General features: G+C 45.1%; 2 protein-coding genes across 2 annotated transcripts; both read left to right on the top strand.

Annotated features, from left to right (window-relative positions):
* The first annotated feature begins 11,559 nt into the window (after nt 1-11,559).
* Nucleotides 11,560-15,895, top strand: hsd17b1 (hydroxysteroid (17-beta) dehydrogenase 1). The gene is made up of 6 exons (XM_048991415.1): nt 11,560-11,721; nt 12,160-12,321; nt 13,475-13,654; nt 13,744-13,837; nt 14,812-14,995; nt 15,499-15,895. Exons 1-6 carry the CDS (start codon nt 11,625-11,627, stop codon nt 15,661-15,663), a joined length of 882 nt encoding a protein of 293 aa, XP_048847372.1. The 5' UTR covers nt 11,560-11,624; the 3' UTR covers nt 15,664-15,895.
* A 3,413-nt stretch (nt 15,896-19,308) lies between these two features.
* On the top strand, nt 19,309-22,989 carry si:ch73-141c7.1 (coenzyme Q-binding protein COQ10 homolog, mitochondrial). The gene is made up of 5 exons (XM_048991943.1): nt 19,309-19,469; nt 20,519-20,674; nt 21,267-21,459; nt 21,658-21,759; nt 22,514-22,989. The coding sequence occupies exons 1-5, from the start codon at nt 19,330-19,332 to the stop codon at nt 22,709-22,711; spliced, it is 789 nt and encodes a 262-aa protein (XP_048847900.1). The 5' UTR covers nt 19,309-19,329; the 3' UTR covers nt 22,712-22,989.
* The last annotated feature ends 580 nt before the right edge of the window (nt 22,990-23,569 follow it).

Genomic DNA, 23,569 nt, shown 5'->3' with positions numbered 1-23,569 from the left:
GGGGGCGCTATAATTAAAGCATGTTAATTAGTTAATTAGACAAATCAACTAAGTCCTTAACGGGATAGACAGTAACAGACAAAATCAGGTTAAACACCAACTTGAAACTTGTTTTCAGTCTTCGCCTAAAGATTTAATGGTGACACTACATAAGGCCATATTTTTAGTAATTTATAAACACATTCATAACAAATAATAATGCACTCATAAAGCATGATAAACATAGCTTTAAATACTCATCTAAAGGTATAACACATTATAGCCATGCATTATGAATGCTCTCATCTATAGTGCACTATAGATCCTTTTATAATGCAATATAATGGTCGGTATAAGGCTGCTTTGTGAAGGTATCTATAGTACATTATAGATGAGAGCTTCTATCTAAAGCTTATGTTTATAAAATTTTATGAATGCATTATTATGCATTATGAATGCGTTTATAAATTACTAAAAATATGATATTAAATAAAGTTACCAATTTAATGTGTATAAAATATGGTGGGATGTTTTTTTGCTGAATGGGTGTAGTTTTGTAATCAGTAATAATAGTATAGCAATAATTGTCAAACTCCCAACACCTGGGACAGGAATACTGTCCCTGTTGATAAGAGAAATTTGTTTGCTTATTGTTAATCTCTTGCAAAGTGGACCGAAGTGATTTGCACAGGGTCTGCCTTATCAGCATGGCAGCAAAGCCCCCATGAAACACTCTCTCTAAGGGCAACCTTCCATTTCAGCCTCTTTCAGCTGTGCTGACATGCTGAGACACTGGGCATCACGCTGCGAGGTGCAGGAATACGCAGCGCAGCAGTGCAGAGGATGTGGCTTGTTGACACTGCGATTTCACATGGTCTCCACGGTGATCTTGCCGAAGGCTAACACTGCCTGTGCGCTTCCCATGATTTGGTGCTTCTGCAGTGTTCTATGCTGAGGAACATGACGGGGCAGAAGTGTAGAAGGACTGCAATGGCCTGCACGATGCTTAAACAAAACAAAAAACATTAATCTGGGCCAAATGGAAGTCATTCGATAATAGGATGGACTATTCCTACTCTGAAATATTTAAGTTATCAGGGAAAAAACAGTGGGAGGATTTGTATAGTATTGTATATTTCTGCTTTAAGTCATGTGTTTCTTTTTGTTAGAGAGAATCCCACAATCAAAGACTACGCTGCCTGCATAAAAAAAGGGTAAGAACCTGAATGACAGGATGGTAAAGTATCAAATGCTCCGTCAGGTCTTATGCCCTGTGCAGATACACTGCAGGAAGCATAAAAGATAACATACTGAAAGGTTTCAGAACATTCTCGAGACCTGCTGATGCTCAGAAGACAATAACACCTCCAGGTTTTCAGAAGATACCATGGCTTACCCACGTCAGTGCAGAACACAAGTGAGAACAGAAAAACCACGACGGCAAACAAAGAGAGACACGCATGATATCCAGAGTGATGAGCGAAATGTAAACGTGTCAATCATGCGGCCACAATTCTGGCAGGACTTTGTGTATGTACCAAGGCACGTCTTACTTCTCGGTTTGACTTTTGGTATCTGCCAAGACTCAGCCCTGGCACGACAGGGTCACCAGAGGACCTGGCCCTGGGGCATTTAAAAAATGAAAAAGTAAATTGGGGGGAGGTAGCATGGGAGTCGAAGTAAAGTACAGAGTGTGACAGGTATGCAAAAATAGGACTGTTTGATAGTTGCCTTAATGCTGCACTGGAGATCAAATAAAGTCAAGGGTTGCCTGGAGATGACGCCGTGGGTACAGGAGCTAACAGCGGTGAAGGGAAACAAACCCTCAGTGGCATTTATGTGTCTGAAAACTCCTTATTAATGCGATTAGGTCAGAGGAGAATGACTGCGGTCATTAAAGCTAACAGGAAACCTACAAGCAAAAATAAATGTGACATGACAGCGATGAACAGAGCAGTTTCTCTGAACTCATCTAGCTATGAATCGGCTCTGGAGGGAGAGACAGGTCCCAGCTAGATGACATCATCAAGTGGCCACCGCATGTGTATAGCACACGACCGCAGGGAGCGGCACAGATAGCACAGCGTATCGCTGTATGTTCCAATCTATCTGACATCCAGAACATTACACAAGCAGATGCATCAAAAGTCAAGTCAATCCCCGAGGATCCTACACTGTCAGAAACAGAAGCACCAATTTCCATCTTTGCTTGTCACTGGGGCTGCACCCTCAAGAGTCTGTCAATTGTAGCTGTAGCTGATTATGCCTTTTAAGGTACAGAAATGAACATCCCCAATGCACAAACAGCATTAATGTACCCGCAATGGTACAAAAATGTACCTCAGAGTCAATTTATGTACCTTAAAAGGTACATTCATCCTTGATGGTGCAGCCCCAGTGACCGAAAAGGTACAAATTGCTTAGCAGGCTTACTCACTTGTCTCATTTGAGGAAACCTATACTGATATTTCAGCTATTCCTCTTAAGAGTTCAGTTATGTACCAATTCCTTGTATGGATCTACTGATGACCTCCATACAGCCATGGACAAGATTTACTAGCAGCATAATTCTTTAAAGATCGCAGTTTCGGTGAGCAGCTAGTGTCACGTTAACAATTCCCGATAGGGGGCTCATTTTCACACAGGTATCCGGCTTCTTGAGCAGGACGTGAGCCTTTTCTCACGAGGGAAGGGGAGTTATCCTGGTGGGGGCGGGGGCATGGGGGGGGGGGTGTGGAAGATGCAGGTGCAAGAAGCCCATGAGAGCACGGCTTCATGGGAACCAATAAACAGAACTGGTGTGACGGGTACCTCTAGGTCATCTGGCCAGACGCTATGGTCCACCGAGATCGGCACCTGGTCGTCGTTTCCATAAACACTTGCAGAGCCAATCAGCAGTGATAAGTGCTCGTGTGACCTTGGGGAGGTCTGGGGATCGGCGGCTGGGGGGAACAGGTGAAGGCGACCACTACAGCGAGCCGCCCCCCACCCCCTCCCAGCGAGAGACTCTTTAGTTTCGCTTTTAACCTATTAGCTGCAGAGCCTGCAGAGGAGGGGGGGGGGCGCGTGTCCCTGTCCGTATGTCTGCTGGCCTGCATCTGATGCGCGGTTCTTACCAGGAGACTGGGACACCGTAAGAAAGGAGGGAAGACAGAACAATTGCAAGGACCCCTGAGTGACAGGTACCTAAAAAATCTGAAACACTGATTGTTCTGTGCTGGGGGCCCAGTATGATGTGTATTCATGGGGCCCAAAGTGTCTAGTGGGGCCCCTGCCTGGTAATAATAAAGAAAGAGGATAAATATTACCACCAATGCTCAAAGGATATTTCAGATATGTAATCACCACCTCATTTGGAGTCACACCAGTCCTGTTTAAACTATGCATACTTTTTTTTTTAATTATAGCAACTGTCTGACACTATAATCTCACTCCTGCATGGGGTTCGCCTCCCCCTCGCTGTTTGTGTCTGGAGTTCCTTACAGGTTCCTCCCACACTCTAATGACAGTCAGTCGCTGTAAACTGCTGTGCCCTTGTGATGGACTGATATCCTGTCCAGGGTGACCCACCATGCTATTCCCTGCACTAGGCTTGAAAGGCCTGTATGGAATAAACATCCATCCATTTTCTATACCTGCATTTCATATTCAGGGTTGTGGGGGTGGCAACGACCCGTGGTGGGGTGCCAACTCATCACAGGACACACTCACGCACCATTCACACCTATAGGCAGGTTGGTAATTCCAATTAGGACAACAATGCAGAGAGAACAAGCAGACACAGAACCTCCGCTGGAGACTCGAACCTGGGTCCCAGAGGTCTGATGCAACAGTGCTAGCCACTGCCCCCCCATGCAATTATGTAAAAAGGAATGATGCCTCATTGGAAATACATCCTGTTTACTCCCCCGGGCGTAGAGATAAACACAGAACTTTATTTACAGAATCTGTTTTGCCCAGAAATATTCTGTCGCACTTTTATTTTAGATTTATCAAGGATTTTTAAATAAAAAAACATTATTATGTAATTTCTCTATCGGGATCATCACAATATCCCATTTTTTTTTACAAGTATTCCCACTGGGTTACACACAGCAAGCAGATGATTAAGTGTCATGTAGATCGGTCCTATAAAGTTATACCCAATTGCGGGTCCGAATGTTTAACTGCGAAGGGCACATGCGCAGGACGCGCGAGAACGGCCCCGATTCTCACGGCACCATCCCTGCGTTTCCTGTGCACCCCGGCTCTGTTTACAAATCCGATTGGCGGATCCTGCCGCCCTTTGGTCCGTGTCAGGGCTCCAGCGTAGCCGCTGACGCAAATGCCTCCCTGCAGGCCCTTATAGGGAACTGTCCGTACATCGGACTCAGAAGGGGGCTTCTGGGAAAAAAAAAAAAAAGTCCTCTCTAGCACAGTGGCAGGCCTGCGGTGACCTTTGACCCCTGGTTAAGGGATCCAACAGTGTTCCCAGAGAGAAATGAGCAACTAAAGGATGCAGATACACTTCTGATACCTCTTAAAAACTTACAGAAGTTGCAAATCTCAAAATCTATTTTAGAGTATAAGTACTTGAACTAAAGCACATTTGTGGCAATTTTCGCAATTTGACTCACTGGCGATGAACTGGCATCCAGGTCCATTTCCCAGTGCCTCCACAGCAAACTGGATCCTGGAAAATGCATGCAAGGATATGCTTTTTCCCTGCTACTAATAAACTTTTTTTTTTTTATTGCCTTACAAATTTTTCGTTTGAAACCAACAGGAAGCAAAACAAAACCCTGGTCTTTATCTGATGGAATTCCTGGAATTGCAGATCTGCTTCTGTTTACACCCTGATCTCGGACCCTTTTTTGGGTTTCTTTCCGGTCACTTTCCATCGACACGCCCCCCCTCCTGAGATCCCGGCCCTCCAGAGCTTCGGCCGGCTCTGCCGACTTTCGGGGTCGACCCGTTCCCCTGTTGGAGTCTTTCGTTTCCGCATCTCACATCTGTCTGCAGTTTATAAATACATGCACGGACAGAGCATGCCGGCCCAGTTTTTGTACTGTTCCAGATGGAAATCGCTACAGAAAATGCCTTTAATTTCTCGCTCTGCTCCCACTTGTTCATTAATGCATTTCACAGAATACGGAAAATATTTCTATCTGCGTTTTCATCGACTACCCCCAAACCCCCAGCTTCTCTGTCATTTTACAGTTACCCCCCCGTCTTAATTTTGTGTTCCATTGCCAGACATACTGCATAATATATTTTATTATGCAGTCAATGTATATTGGACACGGTCTATTACTGATGCGGGTATATCAGCAACAGGAAAAAAAAACATTGCTTGTATATATTAGAAAAATCCACACAAATGCTGCAATACAGATAATTTAGCTTGACAAATCGTACTATACAACAAAGACAAGATTTTGGAATCTCACTGAAGGATTGCTGTAGCCGTTTAGCTGTAAAATTGTCAGGTCTAGTTGAGCTCGATAAATACGTGGCTTTAAAATTGTACGACTGCTTAGAGGTCAGAAAGTTATGTATATCTCGTGGATGTTCTATAGCACATTCAGTCACATCATAGTTACAAGAGAGACTGCAGCCAGCTGAAATAAAGCATAGGAACGTTGTGGACGCCCTCGGCTACCGGGGGCAGAGCAGACACCCTGCCAGATGGTTCATATTTGCTACCAGAGCCAGGGTGTCCCAGCAGTCCGCTTTTCAAAGCCAAGTGCGGCGAGAATCACGCACGGTAACCTAAGACAAATCTATCCCGGGCCAGACGAGGAATGCGCATGAAATCACTCGCCCATGCTGAGATCTGCACCGAAGCTGATGGAAGTTTCTGTAACAGTAAACGAGACCCTGCTCGTCCCATAAGGGGGTGCAAATTACCGCCACCGCGTACCATGATGTCCTGAGAAGGACGCCGGGTTTGTACCCTTGCTTAGATTTCCTTTGCCTTGGTCAAGAGAGCACAGAAAGGTTGTGTCCTCGATGCGTACAAGGTACACTCGTCCGCGGTAAAATCAATTGAATGGGTAATTGAGTTTAAGAGAAGGCGGATTTTATACTGTGGTTAATTAACCTCACCGTCTTACTGTGATCTCGCTCAACGGAAATGAGGTGAAAGGGTTCTAATGAAGGATAGTGTTTAGTGTCAAACAGATGTGGAAAGGCATGGTCTTCTGGGAGTCACACAGAGCCACAGGGCATGGGGAGCAGTAGGTGGGATGAAGCGATTTTATTGGCACCCCTGGGATGCATAAGGAAGACAAGCTGGACAATGTGCAAACGAATCGCTATCGTCTCAAACTTTGACGAGCAGATCTATGATACTGAGGGCCAGACCATCTCTCACTCATTTCTCTAACATATGCAGCTGATTTGATTTGGACTTTTAATAAAATTAGGTATTGCCTGTCTCCACAGCTCAGCCCGACCCCAAAAAACCCAGGCCTACCCTTTGCTACACAACATGTATTGCAGTGGTGTCTAGGCCCAAAGCTCGTCCACAGCCCCACGTCAGTTAGTCACGGCACACAGAAGTAACGTAGACTTGATCGGCAGATGTCACGTGCCTGGGTCACATGACCTGTAAGGCAGGTAGGCCTTTCATTGTGGAATTTCTAGTAGCGAGGGGAGAGATGCAGGCAAGTATGGGGGGGGGGGGGCTGAAATTGATACCATTTGCCCTACACATGGCGTTTGGCTGGTCTGCACACCGTAGTTTGATATGGCGTGGGGCGTGCCGTGATGGCCTCCCCCCCCACCCCACCCCGCCACCCAGAGGATTACAGCTGTATTGGGAAACAAGGGAAGGATTTTGAAAAAGCAAATGAAGATGATTTGTATTTATAGAGCAAGCAGGGGAAGCAAATCTGTTGGTAAAGTTGCTCCATCCGTTAACGATCTGTTAAGTCGGTCAGCTTCTACGAAAAGTCGTGAGGCTGCAGATGCCGTGCAGAGGAGGCGAGAGGAGGCGAGAGGAGGTACCCGGCGGTATTGAGTCGTAACGCTGGGCTCGCTTCAGCCACGCACAGGAAGTGCGCTGACATTTCAGTTTTTCTAATCCCGCTGTCGACTTGGACGTCCCGGGGAAGTTCTTACTCATCTCTGCATCAAACTTTTCTCAGTAACGGACTTTCCTTACAGAGAAAAAAGAGATTAGCTGTCACTAGAAATACCACTAACCTACTTACATGTCAGCCATTCAAGAGACTGCAGAACCCAATCTTAACTATATAGAAAATGGTCTTTTTTTTATACATTTTGACCGTCTCTGTTATGCAAGTGTTTAAAAGGTCTCAGCATTTAATTTATGCTGGAATATTTGTAAGAATCAGTTTTACTTTTAGTGGCTGTATCTGTGCTGGCGAGGATTATACTAGATCACAGAAAAGTCTGGCCTCTGAAACATCTCCACTGAATCCCAAAAGCTGACAGTCCTTCAGGGCCAGAATAACAGATGTTGGCTGAATCCTGGACATCCAACTAGCTGAGCCAACACAGCCCATTGACGGAACATGGGACCGGCCTGCTTCCAGCCAGAGTCCAACAAGCACTGCCCTTTCTCACATATGCGAGAAGGCGTGGGGGCCCGGGATCCTCCAGGACACCCCCTCCCCATATACTCCCCACCCCCAGTGGAATCTGGCGAAGGAGGCAAAAAAATGCCTGAGAGCTTTTCCAGATCTGATGCTCCTTGACATGTTCTCCGTAAATTAACAGCTTGGGGGGGGGGGGGGGCGGCTGACCCTCGATGGCGGGGCCTGGGTGCAGCTTGAAGCCTGGTCCGTCTGGGGCAGAATGTGGCTTTGCAAACATAGGCAACATTCCACGCACATCGCCCAGAGATGCCATGTAACGATTACAGCAGATCTCCTCTCGCCTCCTTCCTCACTCACAAATACTTTCTTTCCATTCCTCTCCTCCCTCTGATTTTTCTACCTCTCTCTTTCACACGAAGATCGGAAAAGTAATTTTTCAATCGCTTTAATTTTCTTTTGTCACTTTTTGCATTCCTGGCTAATGCGAAAGCGGGAAGGCGACTATTAGTACAGCAATTCCATCACTAAACCCAGATTCCTGGATACTTATTACAAATACATTCCTGGAACTGATATAATTCCAACTGCTTTTATCAGTCTCAGCTTCAGTGTCTACTGGGAATAAACAAAGTGAAGGAGAGGAACACAGCAAAATGACAGGAAATTCCATTATAGCTGGCCTCCACAGAGGTGTTTCACCAACCAAGTGACTTTCACAATCAGACCGTCCAAACGTTACACAAAGACACAAGTTCAGCACATAAGCTGGTTGGATCTGGAACCCGCAAGAACTGCAGCGACTGAAAATACGAGCACGTGATAAAAGTAACGGCGGAAAAAGTCCAAACTAGATAGAGATGGAAAACGCTGGAACACGTTGTTTCTTCTCGCTACATGTCCTTTATCTAATGGGGTTTTACTGCCACTCTGTGGTCGTTAGTGGAATTGCATATGGGTTTCGAATGCTTGATCTGGGCCCTGCAACATAAATTTGACATTTTATGGTTAAATAGTTGAAAAATAAGATGGGGATTTAGTGATTCAAAATTATCTGAAGGATTCAGTCCTGCTTACCCAGTTGCCTGACCAAATCTGTTCCTAATTACTCCTTCTTTACTGTCATTAGATCACTGGGACTGTATTGCTCCTTGGACCTCCAAAGGATTCGTGCCTCCTGTACTGGTATCTCCTGACTTAATAACTGTACATGTAAATGCAACTGGATCACAGGGGGAACGTGATGCCAACTTAGGGGCATAAAGAGTCTGAGCCCAGCAGTGTTTTGGGAGTTTTGCAAAAGTATGTGCCCCCCCGATGCACATGAACTCCATTGTCAGCGCCCACAGGTGCCTTCCCATTCGGCCCATTGTTCGAGTTGGAAAACTAAATCCTTCGCTTCACTTAATAAATGTCTATTTTTTCTGATTGATGAGCACGTGCAGAGATTTGATCAGCGTATGTTTGAGCATTGAATGATTAGCCTTTCATGGAGAGGGCTCCACTTGCCATGGCTATGGCTGGGGCAGGCGGTGGGAGGGGAGGGGCTTGCTTGGTGGGTGCTTCGCGGAATGAGCTGTGCGAAAGGAAACGATCGGTATCTGAGGAAGCCGGGGGGGGGCACGCCTTCTTGGCCAGCTCCCCTTCTTCTCAGGATGACTTGAGGAAAAGCTTTGGGAGACGCCTGGCAGATGAGGTCAACGCTGAGCAAATACTTGCATGATTAATTGAACCTGGGGTTTATTTGCGTTGAATAGTGTGCTTTATTATTACTGGGCAGGAAGCAGTTGACTCGAATTCCATATTTAATGAGTGATCGTTTGGGCATTTTCCCGCGCCACCAATTCGGGGGAACCAGCGGAGGGACGAAACCGGGCAACCAAGTGAAAGGTGATAGCACACTTGCGAAAATCTCTTAGTGCCTTTCTAGGTTAGCTTAGAACATTTACTTACTTTACCCTCCCCCCCCCCCCCGACCCCCCCCCCCCAGAATCAGGCGTGGTGCTTCTTTGCCAGCTTTCAAAACATGTCGCTGCCTGACGACACCGAGTTCAGTAAACAGCCTCCCTTATCTAGCCGTCATCTCCATGCTGTCCTGGCTGCCATTTTTGCTGCATGCATGCAGACAGCTCTTTATATTGTCAATTGATTGGTTTTTGTTCTAGAAACGTCTTGACAGGGAAGAATGACTATAGTGGATCCCATTGTTGTTATTGCAGTGGTTCCTTCACCATATAAAGCATTGCTGAAGCACTGCACCACGTGCTTCAGTAAAGCATCGAGCGGACTGACCTTTGTAGCTTAGCTTCGGCTTTTGCCTGTTTCAACATGTTAGTCTACAGAAAACTGCCTTGCTGACAAGCGAGCAGCTCAGGTCAAGCCAGCTGTTGGAATGTCAGGCCGCTGTAGGGACCTCCTCATATCAGAAGGGGCTCTTTTGTTGGCGGGGGGGGGGGGACGTGTGGTTCAGCAGGTTGGAATGCTGTGTCTGTAATAAGAAACTCAGCAGTGTGGATTCACCGCTTTCGAAAAATGCGTGAGAAACATCATATAACGGGTTAGAAGCAGCTGCTACATAAAGAATCCCTGGGTTTGGAGAAGATCATCCCAGCAAAAATCAGCCTCAAACTATGAGTAGATGGATGAATCTGGCACTCGGACCCTGGATGGGCAGGTGCACAGATGCAGTGGAGCCACCAATAATCATAATCATCATGTCGATGGGAAATTGCTTCGGTTAATATGTGAAGCCTTTCGGAATCAGTCGAACCCCTCATTTTATTAAATGCTTTTGTTACCCATTTATCATAAAATCCCAGGATTCCCAGTGGTAAAAGTATCTTATTCGCCTCCAGGAATTAAAAAACAAACAAACTGCCATCTGCTGGCCATGTGATGGAGTTTCATTTTCCAATTTGTTGAGTTATTCGTACATAAGACGTCCATCTCAGAGTTTTATTCAGAATCCTGAATTTGCTCAGTAAAGTGGAATTGTGAAACACGGATAGTGAACCAAATCATTTTCAGTGGACAAAAATGAGATGGGAGCATTAAACAGCTGTTATTTGTTCCATGAGAAAGGCTCACAAAGGTCCTAAACAAACGTTTTTTGTGGGAACCTATAACTATCCTCCATGTAATTATGCCCCCCCCCCACCACTGAAAGTGCCACTGATGAACTGCACTGTTGTTCTGCATGGTCTGTAAGTACATAGTAATTACAGACCACAAGGACCATTATTAAGTTAGATTTGTTTTACTCCTTTATTTATTTATTTATTTATTTATTTATGCGTGTGTGTGTGTGTGTGTGTGTGTGTGTGTGTGTGTGTGGGGGGGGGGGGGGGGCAGCGTTCAGTTACTCAGTTGTTTCAGCTGCTCATCTTCTCCATGCGTCCGTCTGTCTGTCCATCCATCCATCCGTCCGTCCATGCATGCATCCATCCAACCATCCATCCATCCCTCTTCTGACCACTTTTCAGGTATGAGGCAGAGGACACCCTGGACAGCATGCCAGTCTCTCACAGGGTACGAGGCAGAGGACACCCTGGACAGCATGCCAGTCCCTCACAGGGTACGAGGCAGAGGACAGCCTGGACAGCATGCCAGTCCCTCACAGGGTACGAGGCAGAGGACAGCCTGGACAGCATGCCAGTCCCTCACAGGGTACGAGGCAGAGGACAGCCTGGACAGCATGCCAGTCCCTCACAGGACACACGGAGCACGTCTGCAGGTCTGTCCACTCTACTGACTTCTTATTAGTTTCTACAAAAAAACAATAGTTATCTGGAAGGGTGAGCTTTAATAACAGTAACTTTTATAAAATCACGTATTCTCACTCCTTTCATTGTCATTTCCAGTGTTACTGGTTTTCTTGCATTTTTATACTTTGCTATGGGGGCTGGGTTTTTAACCCCCCTCAGAACACACAGTTCTGTCAAGTGGGAAACGATGGGGTATTTACAAAGCAAGACCTTGTGGAAGTCAAGGGAGTGGAGAACGTCTACAAAAACAGCAGATACGCCGTTCTCACCATGACCATTCTCGTCTTCTCACCCGTGGATCAACATCTTCTCCTGAGACGCAGGTGACTGGGGCTCGCCAATGGACCAGACCGTGGTGTTGATTACTGGCTGTTCCTCTGGCATCGGGCTCAGTCTGGCCGTGCGGCTGGCTTCTGACCCCTCCAAGATCTACAAAGGTGAGTGAATCGCAGTAAGTCTTCCCAGAGCTGACACAATGGCTGAAATGGAATGTCACCTTGCGATATATGTCTTCCTCGCGGACATGATTAACTGTGTCATCCCAAAAATTCTTTCTCATTTTGTTCGGCAATGTTTTTCTTTAAAAGAACCTAGAAAATGACAACAAAGGTTTTGCAATATAGTTGCAATTAATTACATTTTTAAGGGAACTTGAAATCTTGAACCATTGTTATAATAATAATAATAATAATAATAATAATAAGGATGTTTATATCATTGTTGTTGTTCTAGAAATGATTTTGAAAGCATTATTAAAGATGTGATCATTCTTGAAATGTCTAGTACCTTTATAGCAGTTTGACTTAGCTAAGCAGGGCAGTAATGGTGTGTGACTGGGCACGGACAGCGGCGTGAACGCATTTGTGCCTCTTTAGTTTACGCCACCATGCGAGATCTTGCCAAGAAGAAGCGCTTGATGGACTGCGTCAAGGACTCCCACAAGGACACAATGGACGTGCTCCAGATGGACATCACCGACCACCAGTCCATCCTGAACGTCAGGGAAGGCATCAAAGAAAAACGCGTCGATATTCTGGGTAAAGGCAGTCCGTCACAAAGCCAATGGGACAGACTGCAGATTTATTTAATGGTGCCTAAGTATGGGGAAAGTTTATGGCTACATACATTATAATCACTATAGGTAAGAGTACTTAAAGACCCCACTGAATATAAGTTCTAACACTGTAATGTAGAAATGTAGATCATTAACCTTACCTTCAGTTTTTCAGAAAGAAAAAAAAATTCTGATAACTGACAATTAATACAATAACAATTTTCAAACAGAAAGTACATAAAATAAGCAACTGATTTTGACTGCCTTTAATACAGGGGCCTTTTTGTATTATAATGCAAGTTCTGGGAAAAAAAACTACCCAATTACAGTAATCAGAGTATTTGTGGTACGTTATGTTACACTCCAGATAACCAGTTAACAATTTTATATAGTTAATTTCAATCCACCCGTCTATGTCATCATCCATAAGGCTGAAACGTAATATAGTCAATTAATGATTTATGTAAACTAAACGAGTGTTTCAAACAACTGAGAAATAACTGTCAATCGACATTTCAGTGTCCATATTCCCAAGGATCATTTGTAGATAATAGATCAAAAAAGCTGAGACTACTAGATTATTCTGGTGGTACTTCAATAAATCCACCCGTTTTCTATACTTGCTTGACCTAACCTATACCGGAAGCAGGGCAGGGTAACCCCGAACGGGGCGAGCTCGCACGCGCAATCTGCACTGTGGGGGAAACCAGCGGAAATCCCCCGTGACGACACGGAGAAAAAAATGCGATAGTGATAATCGCTGCACCACCTGGAACCTTTACTGGAAGCAAGATAAATAATATTTACATAAGGCTGCAAAAACCCTAAATCAGAAAAAGAGCCTTGCGCTGTACAGGCAGTGCCATGATTACGAACGCGATCCGTTCCCTAAGTCTGTCTTTAAGTCGAATGTGTAGGTAAATCGAATCAGTAATAATACAGTACATAATAATAATAATAATAAGTACATACCGCACTGTACTACACCTCGATCTGATGAACCGCGCGATGTTTTCACGAGCACACAAAGTAACGCGTGCGTTCGTTCGTTTTTACGAACCCCTGTATTTGTCCCAAATTTTTGATATAAGCTTTATGCCACTACGTTCGTAACTAGAAAATGTGCTTGCTGACAGTGTGTAACGCTGGGGTGGGGCTGGTAGGCCCCCTGGAGACCCAGTCCATGGAGATGATGAGGCAGATCCTGGAGGTGAATGTCCTGGGCACCATCCGGACCATCCAGACCTTCCTGCCCGGGATGAAGGCGCGAGGATCGGGCCGTGTTCTAGTGACCGGCAGCATCGGGGGGCTGCAGGGTGAGGGGGCGTCTGTTCGGATGGCTCGGCTGCAGACGGGAGGTGGGTCATAAGGAGGTGACACGGACCCCTGGGGTTTCGTCTTTCAGGTCTCCCATTCAACGAGATCTACTGTGCCAGCAAGTTTGCCGTGGAGGGCGTCTGTGAGAGTTTGGCCATCCTCCTGCAGCACTTCAACATCCAGTGAGTCTGCAGACGGGGCCGTTAAGGCACGGATGTCGACCTGCATCCTGCTTCACAGCTGGGCTGCATCTCCCGTCAGAGACACCACAACCCTCACATCTGGTTCTATAGTTTACGAAATCAGCACCTATTAGTATATAATTCTACATTATTACATACTACCACTGATACATAGGGTGAGGGTATATGAGAGAGTGTGATACTGGGGGCCGGTGAGGGGGCAGGGGGAAGGGACACAACTTAATTTAAATGCAAAGGTCGATTGTTTTTGGGGGGGGGAGGGGCAATGAAGCCAAATTAAGTATTGGGGGGTGCCCTCCCCTGCCCTCCCCTGCCCTCCTTCCTACATCGCTAGATTTGAAGTACATGTCGATTCTACACTTCCTTTTCCCAGACACATCCATATTTAAATAAATATATTTCATTATAGGCAAGACACACGTAAAAAGACACTTAAGTACCAAATTCTCCCCTCTTATGCACTCTAACCGAAATGCAAATTTCATTATTTGGATTATATATTTAATTTCAAAACCAAAGTTGATTCGGCTCGGAATTTTGCAGTTCAGTACGGATGTTTTACATTGTTTCCTGTTAATTGACACGCGTCTGTTTTCGTGGGTTTCTGCTGGAGGGTTATATAAAGCAGTGTTTCCCAGTCCTTGGGGACTCACAGACAGTCCACGTTTTTGCAAGAATGTGGACTGTCTGGCAGGGAGCTTGGAGGGAGCAAAAATGTGGACTGTCTGGCAGGGAGCTTGGAGGGAGCAAAAATGTGGACTGTCTGGCAGGGAGCTTGGAGGGAGCAAAAATGTGGACTGTCTGGCAGGGAGCTTGGAGGGAGCAAAAATGTGGACAGACTGGGGGTCCCTGAGGACTGGAGTGGGAAACATCCTCAGGTCATGGCCCACAGTGCAGTGTTTCTAAGGCGACGCTTCAGTGCAGACAGCCGCTGTGCTCGGTGCCGTCCGCAGTGTCAGCCTGATTGAGTGCGGCCCGGTCAACACGGACTTCCTGGCCAACCTGCAGCGGACCGAGCCAGGGGACCCCTCACTCTCGCAGGTGGACGCTCGCACCCACGCCCTGTACGAGACGTACCTCCAGCACTGTGACACCATCTTCCAGGATGCAGCGCAGGAGGCCGGGGACATCGTGCAGGTGCGCGTTGCAAAGGGAAGGGAAATTTCCGGAAGTTTTCCATTCCATGGGAAAGTAAGGTGGGGAATTTTGAAAATATTCCAAGTTGGAAACTTTCCATGGGAAATAACAGGAATATATTGGAATTAATGGAAAAATTCCTAGAATTTTGCAATCCTATATGCGACACTCTCACACACACATACACACACACACACACACACACACACACAGTATTACTATTTACATAAAAACTATTATACCCATCCATCCATCCATCCATAGCTACTTATACAGCCCAGGGTTACATACAGAGGTGGAGATTTCAGGTCTAGGGAGAACAAATTTAGACCAGCCAGTTGAATCCTCTGTGACTGTGACTCTTTATACTCAACTTGTTGATTGAAACAATATCTTGGTCTGGACCTGTACAACACATCAGCTGTTCATTTCTGGTTAATCTGAATATATTCATGAACCTTATTTAAACGAGGACAGACCATGTGACAGGTGTGTCCACACAGGTTTTCCTGGAAGCCATCAAGGCCCAGAGCCCCGCCCTACGTTACTATACCAACAGCGCCCTGCTGCCCCTGACCACGCTGAAGCTGGCTGCGCGGGACGGCTCGCAGTACGTCAAGGCCATGAACAAGTTCATATTCTCCATCGACAAGGCGGGAGACTGCTGAGCGTCCGCACAGCAGACAGCAATCAGCTTAACTTGTCAGTTACTGGGCAGTTGCTGCAGCGTCCCTGTGCTGCGTGACAAATGAAGTAACGTGTGAGTAAAAAAAAGAAATAACATACAGTGTTATTTAAAAGCTCAGTTGAAGGGTGTTCGTTGTTTCTGTAGATTCTTCCGGAAATTAGCTGAAGTGACTTCGGAAGCTCTGAAAATAAAGTGTTGATTGTTCATTTGTATGTTAAGTGTTGTGATGTACTGCAAGTCCTGCATTGTGAGGTATATGAACCCGTAGTACCGTCAAAAAACCACAGTGTCGTCTTCCACGACGTCACGCGGGAGGCTGAGGACACGGTGAGCAGCGGTCAGTAAGACATGAGGCGTGACCCAGTGAGGGTATCGCAGTGAAATTCCTGGTGTGAGGCCTTTCTGCCATCTCCGAGCTGAATGGCTAAGTGATCCAGACAGACACATGTAGCCTTCCACTGGAATCCAGTGAAAGATCGCTGCTTCCGAAGTGCTAACAATAATGTTGCAAACGTAATAAGATAAGATAAGATAAGATAAGATAAGATAAGATAAGATAAGATAAGATAAGATAAGATTGCCTATTATTAGTCCCACGGGTGGGAAATTTGCGTTTTACAGCAGCAAAGTGGACAGTGCAGCAGAAATAAGCAGAATGCAGAAAAAAATCAAGTATCAAACAATAGAAATAAGAAATATAAATAAAATACAATACAATATATACAATACAATACAATACAATACAATACAAGATGGTATGTGCCTTAGTGTTTGTTGTGAAGTCTGATGGCAGATGGAAGAAAAGACCTGCGGTATCTCTCTGTCGCACACTTTGGATGCACCAGTCTGTCGCTGATGGAGCTGCTCAGTACTGATAGTGTGTCCTGTAAGGGGTGGGAGATGTCCTCCAACAGGGAATGTAGCTAATACACCTTTATTAATAGCAGTAATACACCTTTCCTGGGAATTACGCGAGCATTACAGGCTTGTTTTAATTCCTTTGACCTCCTCAAGGATGGAGAGAGTACTCCCAAAACAACAGCAAGTCGTGACTGCAAAACTCCCGGCTACGTTCGATTAACTTCTGAGAGAACTTTTATTGATTATAAAACAATTGCAAATCTAACAATTTATGGCACCGTAAAGGTTTGATAGACCATGAACAACATGTAGCACATGGAAGAAATAAAATGATGTGATAAATTAAAATATACAGCAGAAGATGGTGTGGTCGGATACTGTTGTCTGAGACATCGCTCGATACAACACAGCTGTTAAAAAGACAATGGAGAATTCACACCTTTCACGGTCTTGCTCTCTACGGGACACTTTTCACATGGGCAATGGGCACATGCACAGGATTATGGGAAGGGAGTTAGTGGGTAGGCTCGCCCAACCCCGTAGGGATGTGCACTGCAATATACTGAGAGCAGTACCAGTCTATAAACTGCTCCTTAGTAAATATGTGCAAGCTGATTTTAAATACAGAAAGTCTCTTAATTAATAATGATTAGTAATACAGCCAATCAAAATACAGTGATAGCGGTTCAGGACACGGGGGAGTGTGATTCGTAACAGGGCTCCAGCTGCTGAAATCACCGGTAAAATTTCTTGTCTCTTTCAAATAGATCGACAATTTACTGCTTATGTGACTCATTCAGTTCAAATAAAAAATTATACCTCTGCAAAACATACAAAAAAACTATAATAAAATGTAAAAACCCCAATGAGTTTGCAGTCCCCACACTGTCTTCCTTCCCCGCTCTGCAAAGCCTGAGACATTCGTAAGGAAGAAGCCTTTCCTTCATACCGACTTGCCTTTGACAGCCCTGTGTGGACTGTTCACACATGTCCGTTGTTTATCGGCGGTCCCAGCCACACTAGGCATCTCCTCAGAATGGCCAGCTGTGCTTTTATACTTTCAAAGCATTTTTCACAGCCGTGGAGATCACAGAGTGACCTCCAAGTTCACACTAGTCTAAACATGCACAAATTGCTGGGTTCGGCCTTGACTAACTTTATACATATTGTACCTGCTACAGCCGGTTCCCGGTTTCCTCCCACAGACAAATTAGATCTGATCGTCTCATTGCCATGTTTAGTTTTGACAGGATAATTACCTGACGGTCAGGACTCTGTATCTATGTGTAAATGCCTGGGGAGACTCAGCCCGCATTTGGCTGTGATCTTCTTTTGTACTCTTAGTGTAACAAAGAATTCTGGGAATGTTATAAAGGGGGACTGACCAGGTGGGCTCTGCTGAATAGGCGATATTGTGCTCCATGGTAATTCGGATACGTTTGGCCCATGAAACAAAGAGTGAGACAAAAATAACAAACAAACAAACAAACAAATAAACAAAGGCCAGTTCCCTCTTGTGTCCCATTTACTCTGACTTAATGGATCAGGATGGCCTTGTTCTCCCACCCACCCAAACTTACCACGGCCTCGAGTTGCAGTTGTAACAATAATTTATAAGTTTAAACTCTGCATGGATGGTAGCATTAATTGTTACACATCAGTTAAACCTGACACAATTATTTTCTTCTCTAGCTCGCATTTGCTAGATCGAACTGAGTAAACGTAATCATTGTTTTTTTTCCCCGAGATCTTCCAACGCAGTGTTCTGACGCAGTTTGATGCAGATTTTACCCTTTCATCCCCTTTCCTGGTACAAAGCAAATAATTTCTCTCAAAACAAAACATTGCATGTATCTGGAAGAACAAACACTCAGTTGTTATAGAAAATGAAATGTTTTAGCGTAGTTAAAATACCTATTGCCCTGACATTTCCAGAACATTCCACGTTTGGCAGTTCAGGTTTGACAGTCCAGTGCCTTGGTCTCGCTCTCTCTGTGGTTACTTACCCTAACCATGACTGATAACTCAGCCACACGTCAGCGGGGACTAGTGACTCTGTTCCATTATCCGCCATAATGAAATCCCTGGCTCTCTTCCGAGGTGCCGATTGGGAAATAAATTGCTCTATGACGTGTCACCTACCTGCTAACTGTAGGGCAATGACCACCTTCAAGGCACTGAACTCTGGAAAGCCATCAACTCCTGTGGCCTGTATCACAAAGTGAGATTTGGTCATTAGCTAGATCACTGTTTCTCAATCCGGTCCTCGGGGATCCCAACTCTTGAGGGAATCTCTGAGATTTAAAACCCATCTCAGCTCCAGCTTTCCACCAAACAAAAACATGTGTTGTGACTAAATCAAAATAATAAAAACAGACCTATATGTCTGCTTGAAATAAATGAAAAGCGACCCCAGAGCATAATGCTTGTAATAGCGATCCATTGACCATTGACATTTACAGTTCGAGTTTAAATTAAAATTTGACGACAGTGCGCACTCATGAAAAGTGCTCTACTTATTAAACAGTTTTCAGTTAAATAATTGACTACATCATGGGACATAGCTTGTGTACTTTGGTAGGTTTTTGCAACCATTTATGCAATTAGATTTGTGCAATTACAAATGAGTGACGCCGGTACCTCCAAGTGACAGCGTTCCCATAGCAAACAGGTACTGCCGCGACCACCCGCACGCGCTCCCAACCCCCAACAGTGCGTCACAAAGCGCCGCGAGCCGCTGCCCTTATCAGAGCGAAGCGCTGCGCCTTGGATAGAAAGCGGGCGCATGGTCGGATTGTTTCATTACCCTGTAAACAGACAAATGGCGATCCGGCCGGCGTCTCTTTTATTGCCATCGCTTCTTACGGCAGCAGAGAGGCAATCTTATAAAGTTTTAAAGGGGAATCCAAATAAAAGTAGTATAAGGTAAGAACGAGACGCTTCTTCTTTAAAAATATTAAAGATTATTTTGTGCTCTGACTGTTTATATATATATATAGGATTATTGCATATTTTTTGATGGTACAACTCGCATTGTGCTTTTAAGCATTAGGTTTTGTTTTGTAGTATTTATTTTTTTTTGTTTCCTGTCTCTGCTAACCGGAACAAAGACCAGCATTCATTCAGTCGGTAGTCGGGTTATTTGGAATTACGTAGCTAATTTAAACTGACTGTTACCGCAGTTATTTCTATAGTTTTTAGCATGTTTTAATCAGTCCCCCAGCTGTCGGTTTTTCTCCATGTTTCATTTACCTAGACAAGATTCTTAATATATATATATTTTATCTTGAATTCAGTGCATATTTAGACTCCAGTGTCCAATTTATGATGTACATATTGGCTGCAGTAAAACAGTGCAAGCAAAAATGTATTTTAATAGACTGGCTGCCTGATGTACTGAGGCTGTGGGTCGTCGGGTTACGTAGGTCGGGTTCTTACTCTGCTGCATTAGAGCAACAGATTCATACAACAGAGAATTCAGGCAAACGCGGTTGACAATGATGATAAAATCTGGAGCCCAGATAATTGTGATAACCTGCAGGGGCGTAGAAAGGCTTTTTATGGGGGGTAATAACGTGATTTTGCCGGCCCATATAGACGTCGGCTCACTGGAAAGTGTCCCGGTATGCCGGATGGCCAGCTCAGCCATGTTCGGGGGGGGGAGTTTTGTTTAAGTTTGTTTTCGTAAAACCGAATTTTCTTTTATTCTTTTTTACTCTTTTTTTAACAATTAACGTGGATCATTATATTTGATGTATTATATTAACCTGCAGAGCTTGGATGCTGGGAGTTCCAGGCAGAAACTTTCACTTTTCACCGTTGCCATGCAAAACAAAAGGGCGTAACAATCCGCGAGGCTTCCTTTGTGCTTTTATATAGGCGACCGTTTCTCTGCATATAAAAAGCATTTCTCACACTCCGCATTGTAAACGGTGACTGTTACCAACGCCTGAAGCCGTCCGCCCTACCCACAGACACTTGGCGTCCTGTGGCATCCCGGCCGTCCGACAGACCGGCCCCCACCCCGCCTTCCCGGACGCCCCCCCCAGCGTGCCCGCTCGTGGCTTTATCAGCCTCGCTGCCCCTCTTGTCGCGCGCAAGGTGGAGTATGCAGAGAGCCGCGCGCTCAGGTGAGTCCGCGAGGCAAAACCTCTCGGGATCAAAGCGCAGTTGTGGAATGTGTGTGTTTGGGCCCGATTGAAGATAAATGCAGGAATCCAGGGATGCCAGCTCACGCATCTGACTTTACACTCACGCTTTCAGACTCTCACGCAATAAATCTTACGGCAAATTTATATTATTCCACTATAAACATAAAATTATTGCTGTTTGCAAAACTTGAAGTCTATTTACAAGGTAATAAAACTGTTACATGTAGATGCGTGTGCATTTGTGTGCATACTCATCTCCAATTGAAAATCTCACTCCAGCCACTTGTGGAAGTTGGCAACCCTGAGAATCATTATTGCTACTACTGCAAAGTGTGCTTGTGTAAATTGTAATTTGCCCTGTTATCAAATAAACAAATTAGTCTTATAAGGTATTTGATACTAATAACATTTTAGACAGTTTTGGCAAATTTCTGCGATTGAAGCATTTAATTGGGACAGCACGGGTTCATGTTTAGCAAGGTGCCCCATTTGCGTGTGCATGTGTACATGCACGTATGTGCACGCATGCCCTGGTTGTAACGGCCACTGCCCTGCGTGACCTTTGCTCCAGATACACTCCCGAGCAGATGTATGATGTGGTGGCCTGTGTGGACCAATACCAGCAATTCGTTCCATGGTGCAAAAAATCGAGGGTCATGACGGTGTGCGACGGCCGTATGCGGGCACAGCTGGAAATTGGCTTCCCCCCCGTGGTGGAGCGGTACACCTCCGAAGTCACGCTGGTGCCCAACCACCTGATCAGGGTGAGACTCACCCACCCCTTAAGGTGCTATGAACACTCTCGTTATGAATTCTGTGAAGGATCTGATATATTTGATCTCTTGTCATATATTTACATTTGTATCATTTCTGTTTATTGTCCCTTTAACGTATTAAGTAACGATCCAGAATAGTTTTTGATTTGTGATTAGTAATAGGGTGGAGCGTCTGTTTTGTTCCAGGCGGTGTGCAAGGACACCTCCCTCTTCCACCACCTTGAGACGGTGTGGAGCTTCAGGCCCGGGACCCCAAAGCAGCCTTGTCCATGCAGGGTGGATTTTTACGTAAGAGCTGCAGATACGTCGTGCTAATGCTAACTCTCCTCCTGACCCGCTTAGGATCTGCCGCTTCAGCACCTGGTCGTCTATCAGTAGTAGTGCATGATAAGTGTTTCTTTCAGGTCCGGAGAGTAAAAATCCGGACCAAGATTTTATTTCAACCAAAAGTCTTGGCCTGGATTTCTACTTGAAATGTAAACCTCTGTTCGAGTCTCCGCCTGGGTTGCATGTATGTGGAGTTTGCATGTTCTCCCCATGTCATCGTGGGGTTTCCTCCGGGTACTCCGGTTCCCCCCCCCACAGTCCAAAGACATGCTGAGGCTAATTGGAGTTGCTAAATTGCCCCGTAGGTGTGCATGTGTGAATGGTGTGTGAGTGTGGCCTGCGATGGACTGGCCCCCCATCCTGGGTTGTTCCCTGCCTCGTGCCCATAGCTTCCGGGATAGGCTCCGGACCCCCCGCGACCCAATAGGATAAGCGGTTTGGGAAATGGATGGATGGATGTAAACCTCTTGTAGCAAAGAATGGTCCAGAAGGGGGTGTCCTTTTTTGGCCTGTGTATTTGGAGAAATGTCGCCCCCCCCTACTGTCAATTTGAAATTTGTAGTTGTAATTGTTAATTGAAACTGCAACAATAGTTTTAAAGCTACAAGAGGTTTTGGGGGGGGGGGGGGGGGATTTCTACAATATGGGACTCTTGGTGGGTTGGAAAGATCATGCAACCACAGCGCTGTCCTCTCCCCCCCCCCTCCCCCCCCAGGTGTCCTTTGAGTTCAAGTCCTTGCTGCACTGTCAGCTGTCGATGGTGTTCTTCAACGAGGTGGTGAAGCAGATGATCTGCGCTTTCGAGAGCCAGGCCTTCAAGTTATACGGGCGCCACGGCCCAATCCAGGAAGTGCCAGTAAGAAGCCTGTGCTGTGAAAACACTGCCGTCCCCGAAATGTCTCCGTCCTCCTAAGTCCACGGACCCCTTTTGTCTCCACCTGTGGTGCTACTGTGAAGAAACAGCTTCTTCAGTTTTTAATTCGTCCACATTCGTCTGTTGGACCTTAACTGCAAGAATTAAATTTATTTATTTTAAGATAATATTTTAATAAAAAAAAATGTTTTATAGGATTATTTGAACAAACTATGTAGCCTTTCGAATTTTGTGTGTGTTTATGTGTATGTATGGGTAGGAGAGAGAGAATGAAATACAAGTATTAGAAGTCACTAAAATTAAAGGTGATATTTTTACCTTGGCTTTCATCGTTCCTTTGATTACGGTCGCTTTGGTTATGGTGTCCCTTTCGAAACGGCCTAACCGCCACTAGATGTCACTATTTCTCCGGTTCATTTTAAACCTGCCCCGCCCGTGGTTTAACTTAAGTTTATTAGTTAATTCTGTTTATCCTCAAATCAGAAAATATTAATAACGTATTTAATACCTTAAAATCTTTCAAACTGTGGCTGTCGTGTTATGTAGGCTGTGGTGTTTAATCTCTTAAGATAAAACGACCTTTAATGCTCTGTGCAGAAGGTCCTCAATGAGTTCGCCTGATTGCACCTTATGGGCTGGGTTAGACCATACGATGCGCATTAAACCCTAAAATAAGACGTTTATCTGAACTTATTTTAAGCTGGGGGGTAAACTAGAGCAATTGCCCAATATGTTTATACAAAAAAGGGCAAATAGATAATATCTAATGGAGGAAGAGAGTCAAAACCCAGACACCGTTGGTTTTTCTCTTCATATCACAAATATAGTTTATTAACTGGCTCGTAGATTTCTGTACTATATCAACTAAATGCACTCTGTATAATTCCAAAGCCTGTT

Source organism: Brienomyrus brachyistius, chromosome 22 (genome assembly GCF_023856365.1).
Source record: "Brienomyrus brachyistius isolate T26 chromosome 22, BBRACH_0.4, whole genome shotgun sequence".
In the NCBI taxonomy this organism is placed as follows: domain Eukaryota; kingdom Metazoa; phylum Chordata; class Actinopteri; order Osteoglossiformes; family Mormyridae; genus Brienomyrus; species Brienomyrus brachyistius.
The sequence above is the reverse complement of the archived record's forward strand: the minus strand, read 5'-3'. Positions and strand labels throughout refer to the sequence as shown.